Below are 11,837 nucleotides of genomic sequence, written 5' to 3' on the forward strand. Positions count from 1 at the left end.
CTTCTGGATTACCAGGGTAGCCAAATATCCAGAAAATTTGAGTCCTTTCAGGATTTTCTAAAATTAATTTTGGCTGCACTGTGTCTTGGTTGCTGTGTGGATTTTCTCTGGTTGCGGCGAGCTGAGGTTACTCTCTAGTGGCAGTGTGTAGACTCCTCATTGCAGTGGCTTCTCTCGCTGGGGAGCACAGGCTCCAGGGCACGTGGGCTTCAATAGCTGTGGCGCCTGGTCTCAGTAGCTGCGGCTCGTGGGTTCTAGAGCTCGGGATCAGTAGTTGTGGTGCATGGGTTTTGATGTTCTGCAGCATGTGGGATCTCCCCAGCGAGGGCTTGAACCCATGTCCCCTGCATTGGCAGGCAAATTCTTAACCACTGGACCCCTAGAGAAGTCCTGGATCCTTTCAATTTTGAGTAAGGGATTAAATAGAATGATCTGGGTTTTCCTGGATTACTGTTAAGTCCCGTATATATGAATCTTCAAGTTGTAAACTTTCAAAGATGTGAACACATGTTAGCATGTCCAATCACCTAAGTTAGTTCGAGTGTCTGGTGTACACTGTCATGTGTAGACAAGTGACTGTGCTTTTGTGTACTTCGTACTTACAATACTTTATAGAGTATAGTCATAGAGTGTCTTTATTTCAAGCCCAGGATATCTGGAAGCAAGTGTAAAAGCGGTGGTGACATATCTGTATTACTGTAGTTTTCAAGGTGTAGACTGTATGATGAACTATGTTTTCTTAATTTTTTGTGTATGTTTTTATGCATTATTTGTTTGAAAAATATTATAAAAACCTATTACAGTACTGTACTATAGAGCCCATTGTGTTCATTGGGTACCTAAGCTAACTTTGTTGGACTTAGAAATAAACTGGACTCACAAACTTGCTCTCAGAATGGAACTCATTCATATGTAGGGGACTTAACTCTCTCGAGGGTTTTTTTCTTTCATTTTGGCTGCACTGTGGGGCACATGGAACTTGCCCAGTAGAGGATCGAACATGTGCCCCCTGCAGTGAAAGCTCAGAGTCTTAACCACTGAATTACCAGGGAAGTCCCCAGAGAGCCTTGTGAAGATGTCAGAAGGTTTAAGAGGAGGAGGCTTGAGAAGAGTGTAAGAAAAACTGAACATCTGTTCTCTGTAAAAAGAATAAGCAAACAAAACAAACAAAACCGATCAAGCCGCACTCCTAACTCCTCCCTTCCTGGCTGGCTTCTCCGGGTAGCTCTCTCTTGTCCTGGCACCCGTGAGACTGAAAAGTGCTGCAATGAACATTGGAGTACATACGTCTTTTTCAATTATGATTTCCTCAGGGCACATGCCCAGTACTGGAGTGGTTGTGTCATAGCGTCATTTTAGCCCTAGGTTTTTAAGGAATCTCCACACTGTTCTCTATAGTGACTGTGCCAATTTGCATTCCCACCGACAGTGCAAGAGGGCTCCATTTTCTCCACACCCTCTCCAGCATTTATTGTTTACCAACATGGATTTTTAGGCTTAAAACAATCCATGACTATCCTTTAAATGTTCCAAGGAGAAAACGGAACTTTCCTCTGGCTGTCACCCCTTCCTCTCTGCCCCAACACCTCCGTGTCAAGGACTGTGCCCATCACTGAATTGGCTGGAAACAGGTGAAGATGGTCCAGTTAGACGGGGCTGCACAGGGCTCCCAACCCAGATCTGTATCCTAGATCTCTCCTAAACCCCGCATCAGGCCCCAAGTAAGCTCAGGAAGTAAGTCCAGGCTGTGTCTGGAGCCTTTGTACAGGTCAGAGAAGGACACACGACGGGAGACCAGGGTTTTGCTTTCCCTTGCTGACTTTTGACAAGCTAGACTGTCTGGGAAAGTTTGCACGAAGGCCAAGTCTATGGCTAAACTCGGAGCTCCTCACGTTCCAGGACTATCATTCCTGACCCTTTTCTTGGACAGTAAATAACTCTTGGCTTTGACAAACCAGGCCTGGTGACACATTGGTGATGGCTGTGGGTGGGGCAGAGTCTGGGTGTCTCCAAGCAGAGCCTGGGGCTCTGAGCCTAGTCTCACCCTCTCGACTCCTATTTCCTCATTGCAAAGATGGTGGTAACTGTGGCCCTGAGAGTGACCAAGGCCGCGGTCAGATGTCTCACAGTGAATCCTGTGGTGCTCCAGGCTCCAATACAGGGGAGTCACAGCCCCACAGCTGCCAGGAATATCAATGGTGATGACCCACAGCGTATCCCTCAGGGGCCAGCACCTCACCCGGAAAGGCACTGGATCGCCCAAGGTTACTGCCACTTTCAGGAGGTGGCTGATGCTGGGATACGAGTGCCCATCCTTTTCTTCACCTGGGACATGTGGGCTTTGGGGCTTCTTAAAGTATCAGGTGAGGACTCAGTCATAACCTGCCTTAGGGGTCAGCTTCTCCGAGTCCTCAACCATGTCATACTCACTTCCTCACAGGCAGGAGAATTTCCTGCGCTCGCCTCAACGGAACTACTGCCTGCAGCTCTCCCACCCAGGGCACTCAAACTAAGTGACTTTCTCTTCATGGCCACCATTCCCTCAGAGGTCAGCTTTAAGACGCGAGGTATTACTTACGCATGTGAAGCTGACAGTCAGCGCGAAGCTGCTATATAGCACAGGGAGCTCAGCTTGGTGCTCTGTGACAACCTAGACGGGTGGGAGGGAGGTTCCAGAGGGAGGGGTTATATGTATATATGTAGCTGATTCCTGTTGCAGAGAAGAAACCAACACAACATTGTAAAGCAATTATTCTCCAATTAAGAAATTTTAAAAGGTACTTAAAAAAAGACATAAGGTATTAACATCATGCCAGAAAAATGACTTGTTTTGTAGTTAGAAGGAAAAAATTTTTCAGATGTATATCTTTGATATTTATTTCCCTTTCTGGAAGCTCTAGGGCTTCCCAGGTGGCTGAGTGGTAATCTGCCTTCCAATGCAGGAGATGCAAGAGATGTGGGTTCGACCCCTGGGTTGGGAAGATCCCCTGGAGGAGGGCATGGCAACCCACTCCAGCATTCTTGCCTGGAGAATCCCATGGACAGAGGAGCCTGGCGGGCTATAGTCCATGGGATCGAAAAGAGTTGGACACGACTGAAGGACTGAGCACCCACGCACTGGAGGCTATGGCTTTCCTACGGAGGCCTGGGGAGGACCAGTGGGACTTCCAGTGACAAAGTTCCAGTGACTCTAAAAATCTGTACATAAAATAACTTGAGAGACAGATTGAAAAGAAATTCCAAATTCCACAGACTCGCTAAGGTGAGACGCTGGAAGACGGGGGTGAGGTTAGCAGAGTTTTGAAGGTAAATTAGGAAAGTGACAAGGAGGTGGGGAACTTTCGAGGGGAGAGATTTTTCTCTAATTTCCTGGATTACTTTTAATGGTTAAAAAATTATCCTCATCTGTTCATTTACTGCAAGAGTTCTTGTAATTTGAGAGCCTTTCAGGAGAGGGGAGGATGGCTGTGGATTTATACAGAGAGTTAAATCTCATGACATGAACACGCAACGGGAGGCCCCACCTGTGTGTACAATGTACTTAAAGGATTAGAGCAAACTTTGGAATTATGATATGTTTTACCTGGAGCAGGCACCTTACTCTTTAAGCTGTTATTTCCTTGAAGGAGGTGGGAGGAAAGAAAACCATCAATTCTCTCAGGTACTCAGGTGCATAAGACTCTCTGCTTGTGGGACTTAATGAAGATTTAAGTGCAGGTGGATAAAAGATGCATTATTGATATATTTAATTTTAAACCTATTTTCAATACTTGTGATTCCAGTTCCAAGGTGTTGCTTGCCTGTGCCCTGAATGAAAATGACATTTTCAGGGAGATACAGAGACCAAGGGGCCAGGGAAGCAGTCATAGTCTAAGGGGCTAGTGAGTGTACAAAGGGGAATTTTTTATTTTTTCTGTCTTGGGTTAAAACTCTGTGTGTTCTTTCTTATGTAAAATTTAAAACTTTTTCTTTAAACTGGAATATAGTTGCTTTAAAATGCTGTGTTAGGGACTTCCCTGGTGGCTTGGTGGTAAAGAATCCCCTTTAGGAGACACTGGTTCGATCCCTGATGTGGGAAGATCCCACAGGCTGCGGAGCACTAAGCCCATGCACCGCAACTACTGAACCCGTGTACTCTATAGCCTGGGAGCCACAACTACTGAGCCCATGTGCTGCAACTACTGAAGCCTGCTTGCCTGAGAGCCCGTGCTCTGCAACAAGAGAAACCGTAACTAGAAAGTAGCCCTTACTTGCTGCAACTAGAGAAAAGCCTGAGGACCAAAGAAGACCCAGCACAGCCCCCACCCCCAAAAAATGCTGTGTTAGCTTCAGGTGTACAGCAAAGTGAACCAGATATACGTATACACACATCCCCTCCTTTTGGGATTTCCACAGAGCACTGAGTAGAGTGCCCTGTGCTATACAGTAGGTTCTCACTAGTTAACTACTTTATCCATTTGTTGTTATTGTTCACTTAGTCTTCTCCAACTCTTTGCGACCCCATGGACTGCAGCATGCCAGGCTTCCCTGTCCTTTACTATTTCCCCAAGTGTGCTCAAACTCATGTCCATTGAATCGGTGAGGCCAATCAGATACATACGAGCATATATACGCCAATGAATTTCAAAAGAAGGTTGCTTCTTTGGAAGTGGTTCCCATGTTCCCTTCAGGGTCTTCAAGAAATAAAAGTAAATACTCAACATTCTCAATTTTTCCAAATGTATCCCTGGGCTGAAGGAGGTGATTATTAAAATGACACAGACATTTCTTTCCCCTCCAGGTGATTAACCAGTAACAGAGTGGTGGTGGTGTTGCTGTTTAGTTGCTAAGCTGTGTCCAACTCTTTTGCAACCCCATGGACCGTAGCCCCCCAGGCTCCTCTGTCCATGGGATTTCCCAGGCAAGAATACTGGAGTGGGTTGCCATTTCCTCCTGCAGAGGATCCTCCCAACCCAGGGATCAAATCCACATCTCCTGCATTGGCAGGTGGATTCTTTACCAGTGAGCCATCAGGAAAGCCTGTAACGGAGGGTAGAACATTTATAAAAGAATGATCATCCTCTGCTATTCACTAAGCTACTAATTTCCATTATTTACTCTCCATAGATTAGTCAGGCAGGCAGGTAGGAGAACATGGTAACAAGAAAAACTCAGTAGCATGCAGTCTTTAGGAAGCAGAAAATCACACACAGATATGTCTAAAAATGACACTGTACTTTATTATTTTAAAAACACTCAGGTGTTACAAAAAATACATAGAAAAATAAAGTTTGCGGTATTTGGCTAAACTTCGATTCACAGATTTGTGTATTAAGATTGGAGCAGAGTCCATTATACACATGGAGAACCTAAACCGATTTATTAAATAGGATAGACACAGGTCTGGGTCCGGGGTGCACCCCCCAGTGTACCCATCAGGAATAGATATATTAGCTCTTCAGATGTTGTTCTACTAGTTTGGCTATGGCTGAGTGACTATGGGGGAAAAACAAGATGGATTCACCAAAACAAATCATTCTAAACAAAGACTTTTTTTTTTCCTTTTTGCAATACAATGTATATCACAGTAAAATGTTTAACACTTGCAGGTTTGGAGGCTGAAATAATTCAATGCAGAGGGAGGCAGAGAAAGGGCCCTGACCAGAGAGTGAGCACTGAACGCTTAAGACATGTAAGTAGGAGAAAGCCCTGCCTCTGTGCCTCCATTTCTGTGCAGGCAACACATGGCACTGGACAGTATTTCAATGTGGAGCTCAAACAACAGAAAATGAGGTGAAATGAGCCAACCTTCTATCAACTTTGGCAGTTTTGCCACAACAGTAAATTGGACTTTTTTAAAAGGAGGAAATTAAAAGGTTTTTCACTGAACAGAATTAAGTAGCAGGATCAAGAGATTTCCAGGGCTTGGGATACCTCATTAGTAACTGGCTTTTTTTTTTTCATGCTGATGTCTCCCCTGTCCCAGGTCACCTGAGATAACAGAATAAAAACAGAAGCATGGCCAGAGTTTTCCTGTGCCCTCTTCTCATTCTGAGGTCACCAGGTAACTCACTTGGGGGGAACCTCCACTTTTTTGATAAGCATTAAACACAGTTCCTGAAACATCTGGACAGTTTCATTGGCTTGGTGATGGAAGCCACTATGATGTGTTCTGAAAATGGTTTCCTTTTTTTCTTAGCCTCTTCCAGCAAAGTGCCAGTCAGCCCCATCAGCCTGCTCATGGGTGGGGCTTCCTAAGGTCCACGCCCCCTTCCTTCACACCCCGCCCCTCATCCCTGGATTCCCACCAGACAGCTCCATGGCACCTGACCCTTCACTCTGCTGTGTTCTTCCTTACGGTGTGAAAGCTCACTACCTTTTACCTCCTTTGCCTGCAGGGATCCCAGAGGGTTTTGACTTTGAACTGTAACAACAGAGCCACCAGAAAGTCATATAAAAGCAGCAGTGACCTTCTGAAACTGTCATGTCTTTAAATAGATTTGGTATTTAATGCTGTATATTTTTAAAGAAAAGACATAAGAATTGTTAGGGTTTTTTTTAACATGCATGTCTTTTAGCCAATTCAGAATCTGCTCCCCCACTACTTTTCTTTTTTTAAACCCAGGAAGAGATAAAGCTTTGGTGGGGGGTGGGGGAGACAAGATCTCAAGGCTATATAAGCAAGGTGTATGTTAGGTGCAGTCATAAAAGTCTGGACTGAAAAGAAGTGCTTCAGTGGGTGACTGCCATGGAAAAGGAACAAAAAATAAGAGGAGGAGGAAGGAAGGAACTTAAAGAATTATGTGATCTGTCACACTGTAGTATGAATTACAGCACAAAAACTCCAGGAACCTTCTTATTCTAAATTCTCAGGCCCAGAGCAAAAGGTCCAGAAGAGGATTTTTCTTCTTTTTTTTTCACCTTTTGCTAAGGACTCTTCCTTAGATCACTGTCTTGGGTATGCAGAGATTCTCCTGGCCTGGGCTCACCTCCCGCAATAGAGTTTGGTTTATACAGCTTGTCTTAAGGCCACAGTGAGTGCTTCTTGTTCTACATGGGCCACTCTGTAAATACTTAAGTTGGCATATTATTTTAAAAGGAATAATCAGAAGCTTCTATTTTCGTCTCCTCCTTCCCATCTCCATATCCTGTGCCAACTTGTGCTGGGCACGAAAGGTTTCTCTGTGAGGTCCTCTGTTTCTGTCTGTCCCAGAGACAAAGAGAAACCTTGGTTGTAGTCCAAGGCCAATGAGAGGCTTTTGACCTTCAGTTTATTTCAGTAGGTGACATCCTGAGCCATCCTCCCCCTCCCCCTTCAGGTGACCTCTTTCCGAGTGGATGCTCAGTTACACAAGAGGATGGAGTTGGAGGAACAGAATCCTCAGAAGTGATGTGGACAGATCCTGAAAAGTCACCCAAGTGCCAGAAAGAACACTTGGCTCTATCCCTCCCTACTTCAAGCAGGGGTCTAAAAGCAAAAACAATCCCCCCTTCTATGTTGGGGGAACAATTTGGATATGAAATCATTCCCTGTCCCAGATCTTTCATTGGCCCACCAGTGAAGAATCTGGGATTTCCACACAAACCTCCATGTGTTCTGGTCTGTCTGTCTCTCACTGCCCAGCCCTTCCTGACCCCGGGGCCCTTCCATCTTCCAGAGGGGCCACCTAGAGAAGACAGTTCTTGATCTACTGTGGATGTCAGAGCTGGTGTTACCAGAAAGCTGGACTCCAGCCACCCAGGCAGTAAACGTAGGGGTAGTAAGGGTAGGTATTGTGCACAGAGATGAGGGAGCCCTGTGAGAAGCCCTCCTCTTTGAGAGCTGGCAAGGAAGAGTGCTTCTCCAGGTTGCCCAGGTCCGAGGTGAGCTGCTTCCGCTTGGTCTTATAGCGTCTGTTCTGGAACCATATTTTCACTTGGGTCTCCGTGAGCTTGAGGTTCTTGGCCAGGTGAGCCCTTTCGGGGGCAGACAGATACTTCTGATGGCTGAACTTCCTCTCCAACTCAATGACCTGAGTGTGAGAGAAGGCAGCCCGGGAGCGCTTCTGAGGCTGCTTGGTGGCTGGGGGTAGGCTCTGAAAGGCGCTGGGAGGGTTTTCACAGTCCAGCAGATAAGTTTCTAAGTGCCCATCTGGAAAGGAGAGGGGAGAAGCAGGGAGGGGAAGGAAAACGTTACATGGTAGCAGCAAAGAGAACAGAATTCTATCTACCCTCATCTCTTCTGAGTGAACAAACAGCCCACTGTCAGTTTGGATACATTGCACTAAGGAACTCCTTAGTTCTTATGACCAACCTAGACAGCATATTCGGAGAAGGCAATGGCACCCCACTCCAGTACTCTTGCCTGGAAAATCCCATGCATGGAGGAGCCTGGTAGGCTGCAGTCCAGGGGTCGCTACAAGTCGGACAAGACTGAGCGACTTCACCTTCACTTTTCACTTTCATGCACTGGAGAAGGAAATGGCAACCCACTCCAGTGTTCTTGCCTGGAGAATCCCAGGGACCAGGGAGCCTGGTGGGCTGCCGTCTATGGGGTCACAGAGAGTCGGACACAACTGAAGTGACTTAGCATAGCATAGACAGCATACTAAAAAGCAGGGACATTACTTTGTCAACACAGATCTGTCTAGTCAAGGCTATGGTTTTTCCAGTGGTCATGTATGGATGTGAGAGTTGGACTGTGAAGAAAGCTGAGTGCCGAAGAATTGATGCTTTTGAACTGTGGTTTGGAGAAAACTCTTGAGAGTCCCTTGGACTGCAAGGAGACCCAACCAGTCCATCCTAAAGGAAATCAGTCCTGGGTATTCATTGGAAGGACTGATGTTGAAGCTGAAACTCCAGTATTCTGGCCACCTGATGTGAAGAGCTGACTCACTGGAAAAGACCCTGATGTTGGGAAAGATTGAAGGCAGGAGAAGGGGATGACAGAGGATGAGATGGTTGGATGGATGGCATCACCGACTCAATGGACATGAGTTTGGGTAAACTCCAGGAGTTGGTGATGGACAGGGAGGCCTGGCATGCTGCAGTTCACGGTGTCGCAAAGAGTCGGACACAACTGAGCAACTGAACTGAACTGAAGAGTTCTAACTCCTAAGAACTGCTTAGGAGTAAGGAACTCCCTGAGTGGGGCTGCTGGCCAGTCATGTAGATTCCGTGTTAATTTCTTAATAGTCATCAGGTCTGCAAAGTAGGAGAGGCTAGTGCTAGAACTTTCTGCCCTATTGCCCTGTAGAGTTAAATAGGGATTCTGTATCTGTCTGGAGGAATGGGAGATGGGAGGCAAGAAAGACTGAGAAATAAGATATCAGTAAAGTGGGGCCCCCAAGGCATCCAGAGGGTCATCCAGAGTTAACATTTGGGTGACATGAGAGGGCTAGTGTGGTAGGAGAGTTCATTCTCTGGGTTTAATCCCCTTTTGCTTCCCTTGTGGTTCACCTGGTTAAAGAATCCGCCTGCAATGTGGGAGACCTGGATTCAATCCCTGGGTTGGGAAGATCCCCTGGAGAAGGGAAAGGCTATCCACTCAAGTATTCTGGCCTGGAGAATTCCATGGACTGTATAGTCCATGGGGTCACAAAGAGTTGGACACAACTGATTGACTTTCACTTCACTTTCCCTCAATAAACTGTTTCTTTCTCTCTCGCTCTGCAGTCATGTCTGAACTCTTTGCAACCCCACAGACTGTAGTCAGGCTCCTCTGTCCAATGGGATTTTCAGTGAGCCCCTGCCATACCTCATAGGAAAGGTGCCTATTGTATGGTGAGGGTGGATACCTAGACTTATCGTGGTGATTACCTTGTAGTGTATACAAAGATCAAATTATTATGTTGTACATCTGAAACTCATAACATATTATGTTCCAATTTTACCTCAGTTAAAAAACTGATAGAAAAAAAAAAAAGTCTACTCTAAATGTTCCCATGAAGTTATATATATAGCTCCTGGAGACCAGAGGGGCTCCTTGACTTGCTAGTCTGTTTTTTTTTTTTTTGGCGGGGGGAGGGGGCTTAGTTGGACCATTTTTTAAGTCTTCATTGGAATTGTTACAATATTGTTTCTGTTTTCTGTTTTGGTTTTTTGACTGTGATCTTAGCCCCTCTACCAGGGATGGAACCTGTACCCCCTGCGTTGGAAGGTGAACTCTTAACTGGACCCCCAGGGAAGTCCCCAAGACTTATCGTGTTTTATTGCCCATGGGACTGGGAAGCAAAGGGCATCTTTGCTGATCAAACCCTGACTTATTAATATTAATATATTATTTATCAATAACTTGTTATATGTTAGTTATTGTGATTGCCAAGAGGTAACTAGGGCTGGCGAGGATTAAGGGTTGAGAGGTGGCTGGGATTGGTTTCGGGTTTTCATCTGGGACTGGAGCGTGGTGGGCGCTGTGTGCGTGCTCGCCTTTGAGCTCTGGGCACCAAGAACCCGCTGCGCAGGGCACCTTGAGGGGTGAATCAAGTCCATGTCTAAATCCTGAGCAGCCCTGATGCCGGGGCTCAGGGTTAAGCTCCGAGGCTTGCCCGTGGCGGAGGCCGTGAAGTCCCTTCGCCTGTCGCCGCGGGGCCCCGCAACCCTGCCGCCGGAGCTCCAGGAGGTCCGCCTAGCACCCGCCCTCACGCGGTTGCAGCCTGTGGGCCTGCCCATTCTTCCTGGGGGACCCAGCCCGGCCCGGCCAGGTCTCTCCAGCCTCGCCGGCTTACCTGGCTCGGTCTCCACCGGCTTCTCGGCCTCCTCGCTACCGGCGCGGGGCTGGTCGCTCTGCTGGTCCTCCGGCGCCCGGGCGCAGCCTCTTCTTCCCTCGGGCTCCGGCTTTGGGTCTTGCCTCGGGTACTGCTGACGCGAAGGCTGCGGCTGTGGGCTGCCCGCGTGACCTCCGCGCCGGTCAGCGCCGTCCCGAAGGATGTCCTGGATGAGGAAGGAGGTGAGCGGCTTGGTCTGGGTGGGCGGCACAGCCGGGGGGCTGCAGCCCGCGGCCCCCGCGTTCCCCAACTGTGGCTCGGGAGTCCGGAGCATCCCGGCGTCTTGGCCCCGGCGCCCGCCCTCAGGCCCCAGAAGCAGCGCCCAAGCTGCGCCCGCCGCTCCCGCACCACTTTCACTTTCCGCGGCCCCGCGCACTTATAGCCCTTGGGGCGCGCCGCGCCGCCTTCCCATTGGCCGCGCGCCCGAACCGCGCAGCTGATTGGCCGCCCGGCGCTCCAGGTGAACGAAAAGGGAAGTCCCTCGCACGGTCTCGGTCCAGTCTTTACCATAAAGGATTTCTTTCACAAGTTCCTTCTTCAGGATCCTGGCTCGTTTTACCAGGCTGGGAGAGAAAAGCAAAGCGGATCTCCTTTGCTCCAACACACAATATGTTTAGCTGCTTCTGGGGAATCATGATGCAGAAGAGAAATACTCTATTTAGCTCTTGGTGCTGCTGCTGCTAAGTTGCTTCAGTCGTGTCCGACTCTGTGCGACCCCATAGACGGCAGCCCACCAGGCTCCGCCGTCCCTGGGATTCTCCAGGCAAGAACACTGGAGTGGGTTGCCATTTCCTTAGCTCTTAGAGATTGTTAAAGTGCCTTTACCTGCGTGCATAGTCGTGCAGTCGTGTCCGACCCTTTGTGAACCCATGGACTGCAGCCACCCCCCAGGCTCCTCTGTCCACGGGGATTCTCCAGGGAAGAATGCTGGAGTGGGTTGCCATGCCCTCTTCCAGGGAATCTTCCCAACCCAGGGATGCAGCCCAGGTCTCCCGCATTGCAGGCGGAATCTTTACCATCTGAGCCACCAGGGAAGCCCAAGAATACTGGAGTGAGTAGCCTATCCCTTCTGCAGGGAATCTTCTCCACCTAGGAATCGAACCAGAGTCTCTT

General features: G+C 48.0%; 1 protein-coding gene across 1 annotated transcript; it reads right to left on the minus strand.

The window, feature by feature from the left end:
• Nucleotides 1-5,193: 5,193 nt before the first annotated feature.
• NKX3-1 (NK3 homeobox 1) lies at nucleotides 5,194-11,073 on the minus strand. Its single transcript, XM_086414402.1, has 2 exons — nucleotides 10,686-11,073; nucleotides 5,194-8,110 (listed from the first exon to the last, which is right to left on the minus strand). The coding sequence occupies exons 1-2, from the start codon at nucleotides 10,996-10,998 to the stop codon at nucleotides 7,692-7,694; spliced, it is 732 nt and encodes a 243-aa protein (XP_086270528.1). The 5' UTR covers nucleotides 10,999-11,073; the 3' UTR covers nucleotides 5,194-7,691.
• Between the last annotated feature and the right edge of the window lie 764 nt (nucleotides 11,074-11,837).

Source organism: Bos grunniens, chromosome 8 (assembly GCF_055505025.1).
Source record: "Bos grunniens cultivar Pamir isolate PY7600 chromosome 8, Bosgru_T2T1.0, whole genome shotgun sequence".
Lineage (NCBI taxonomy): Eukaryota > Metazoa > Chordata > Mammalia > Artiodactyla > Bovidae > Bos > Bos grunniens.

What these genes read in the sequence shown, in the direction of transcription:
- NKX3-1 (XM_086414402.1), bottom strand. Translation starts at nt 10,998, where the DNA reads ATGCTCCGGACTCCCGAGCCACAGTTGGGGAACGCGGGGGCCGCGGGC. An exon ending in GCCGGTGGAGACCGAGCCAG is followed by an intron (nt 8,111 to 10,685) that starts GTAAGCCGGCGA and finishes TCTCCTTTCCAG; the next exon opens with ATGGGCACTTAGAAACTTAT.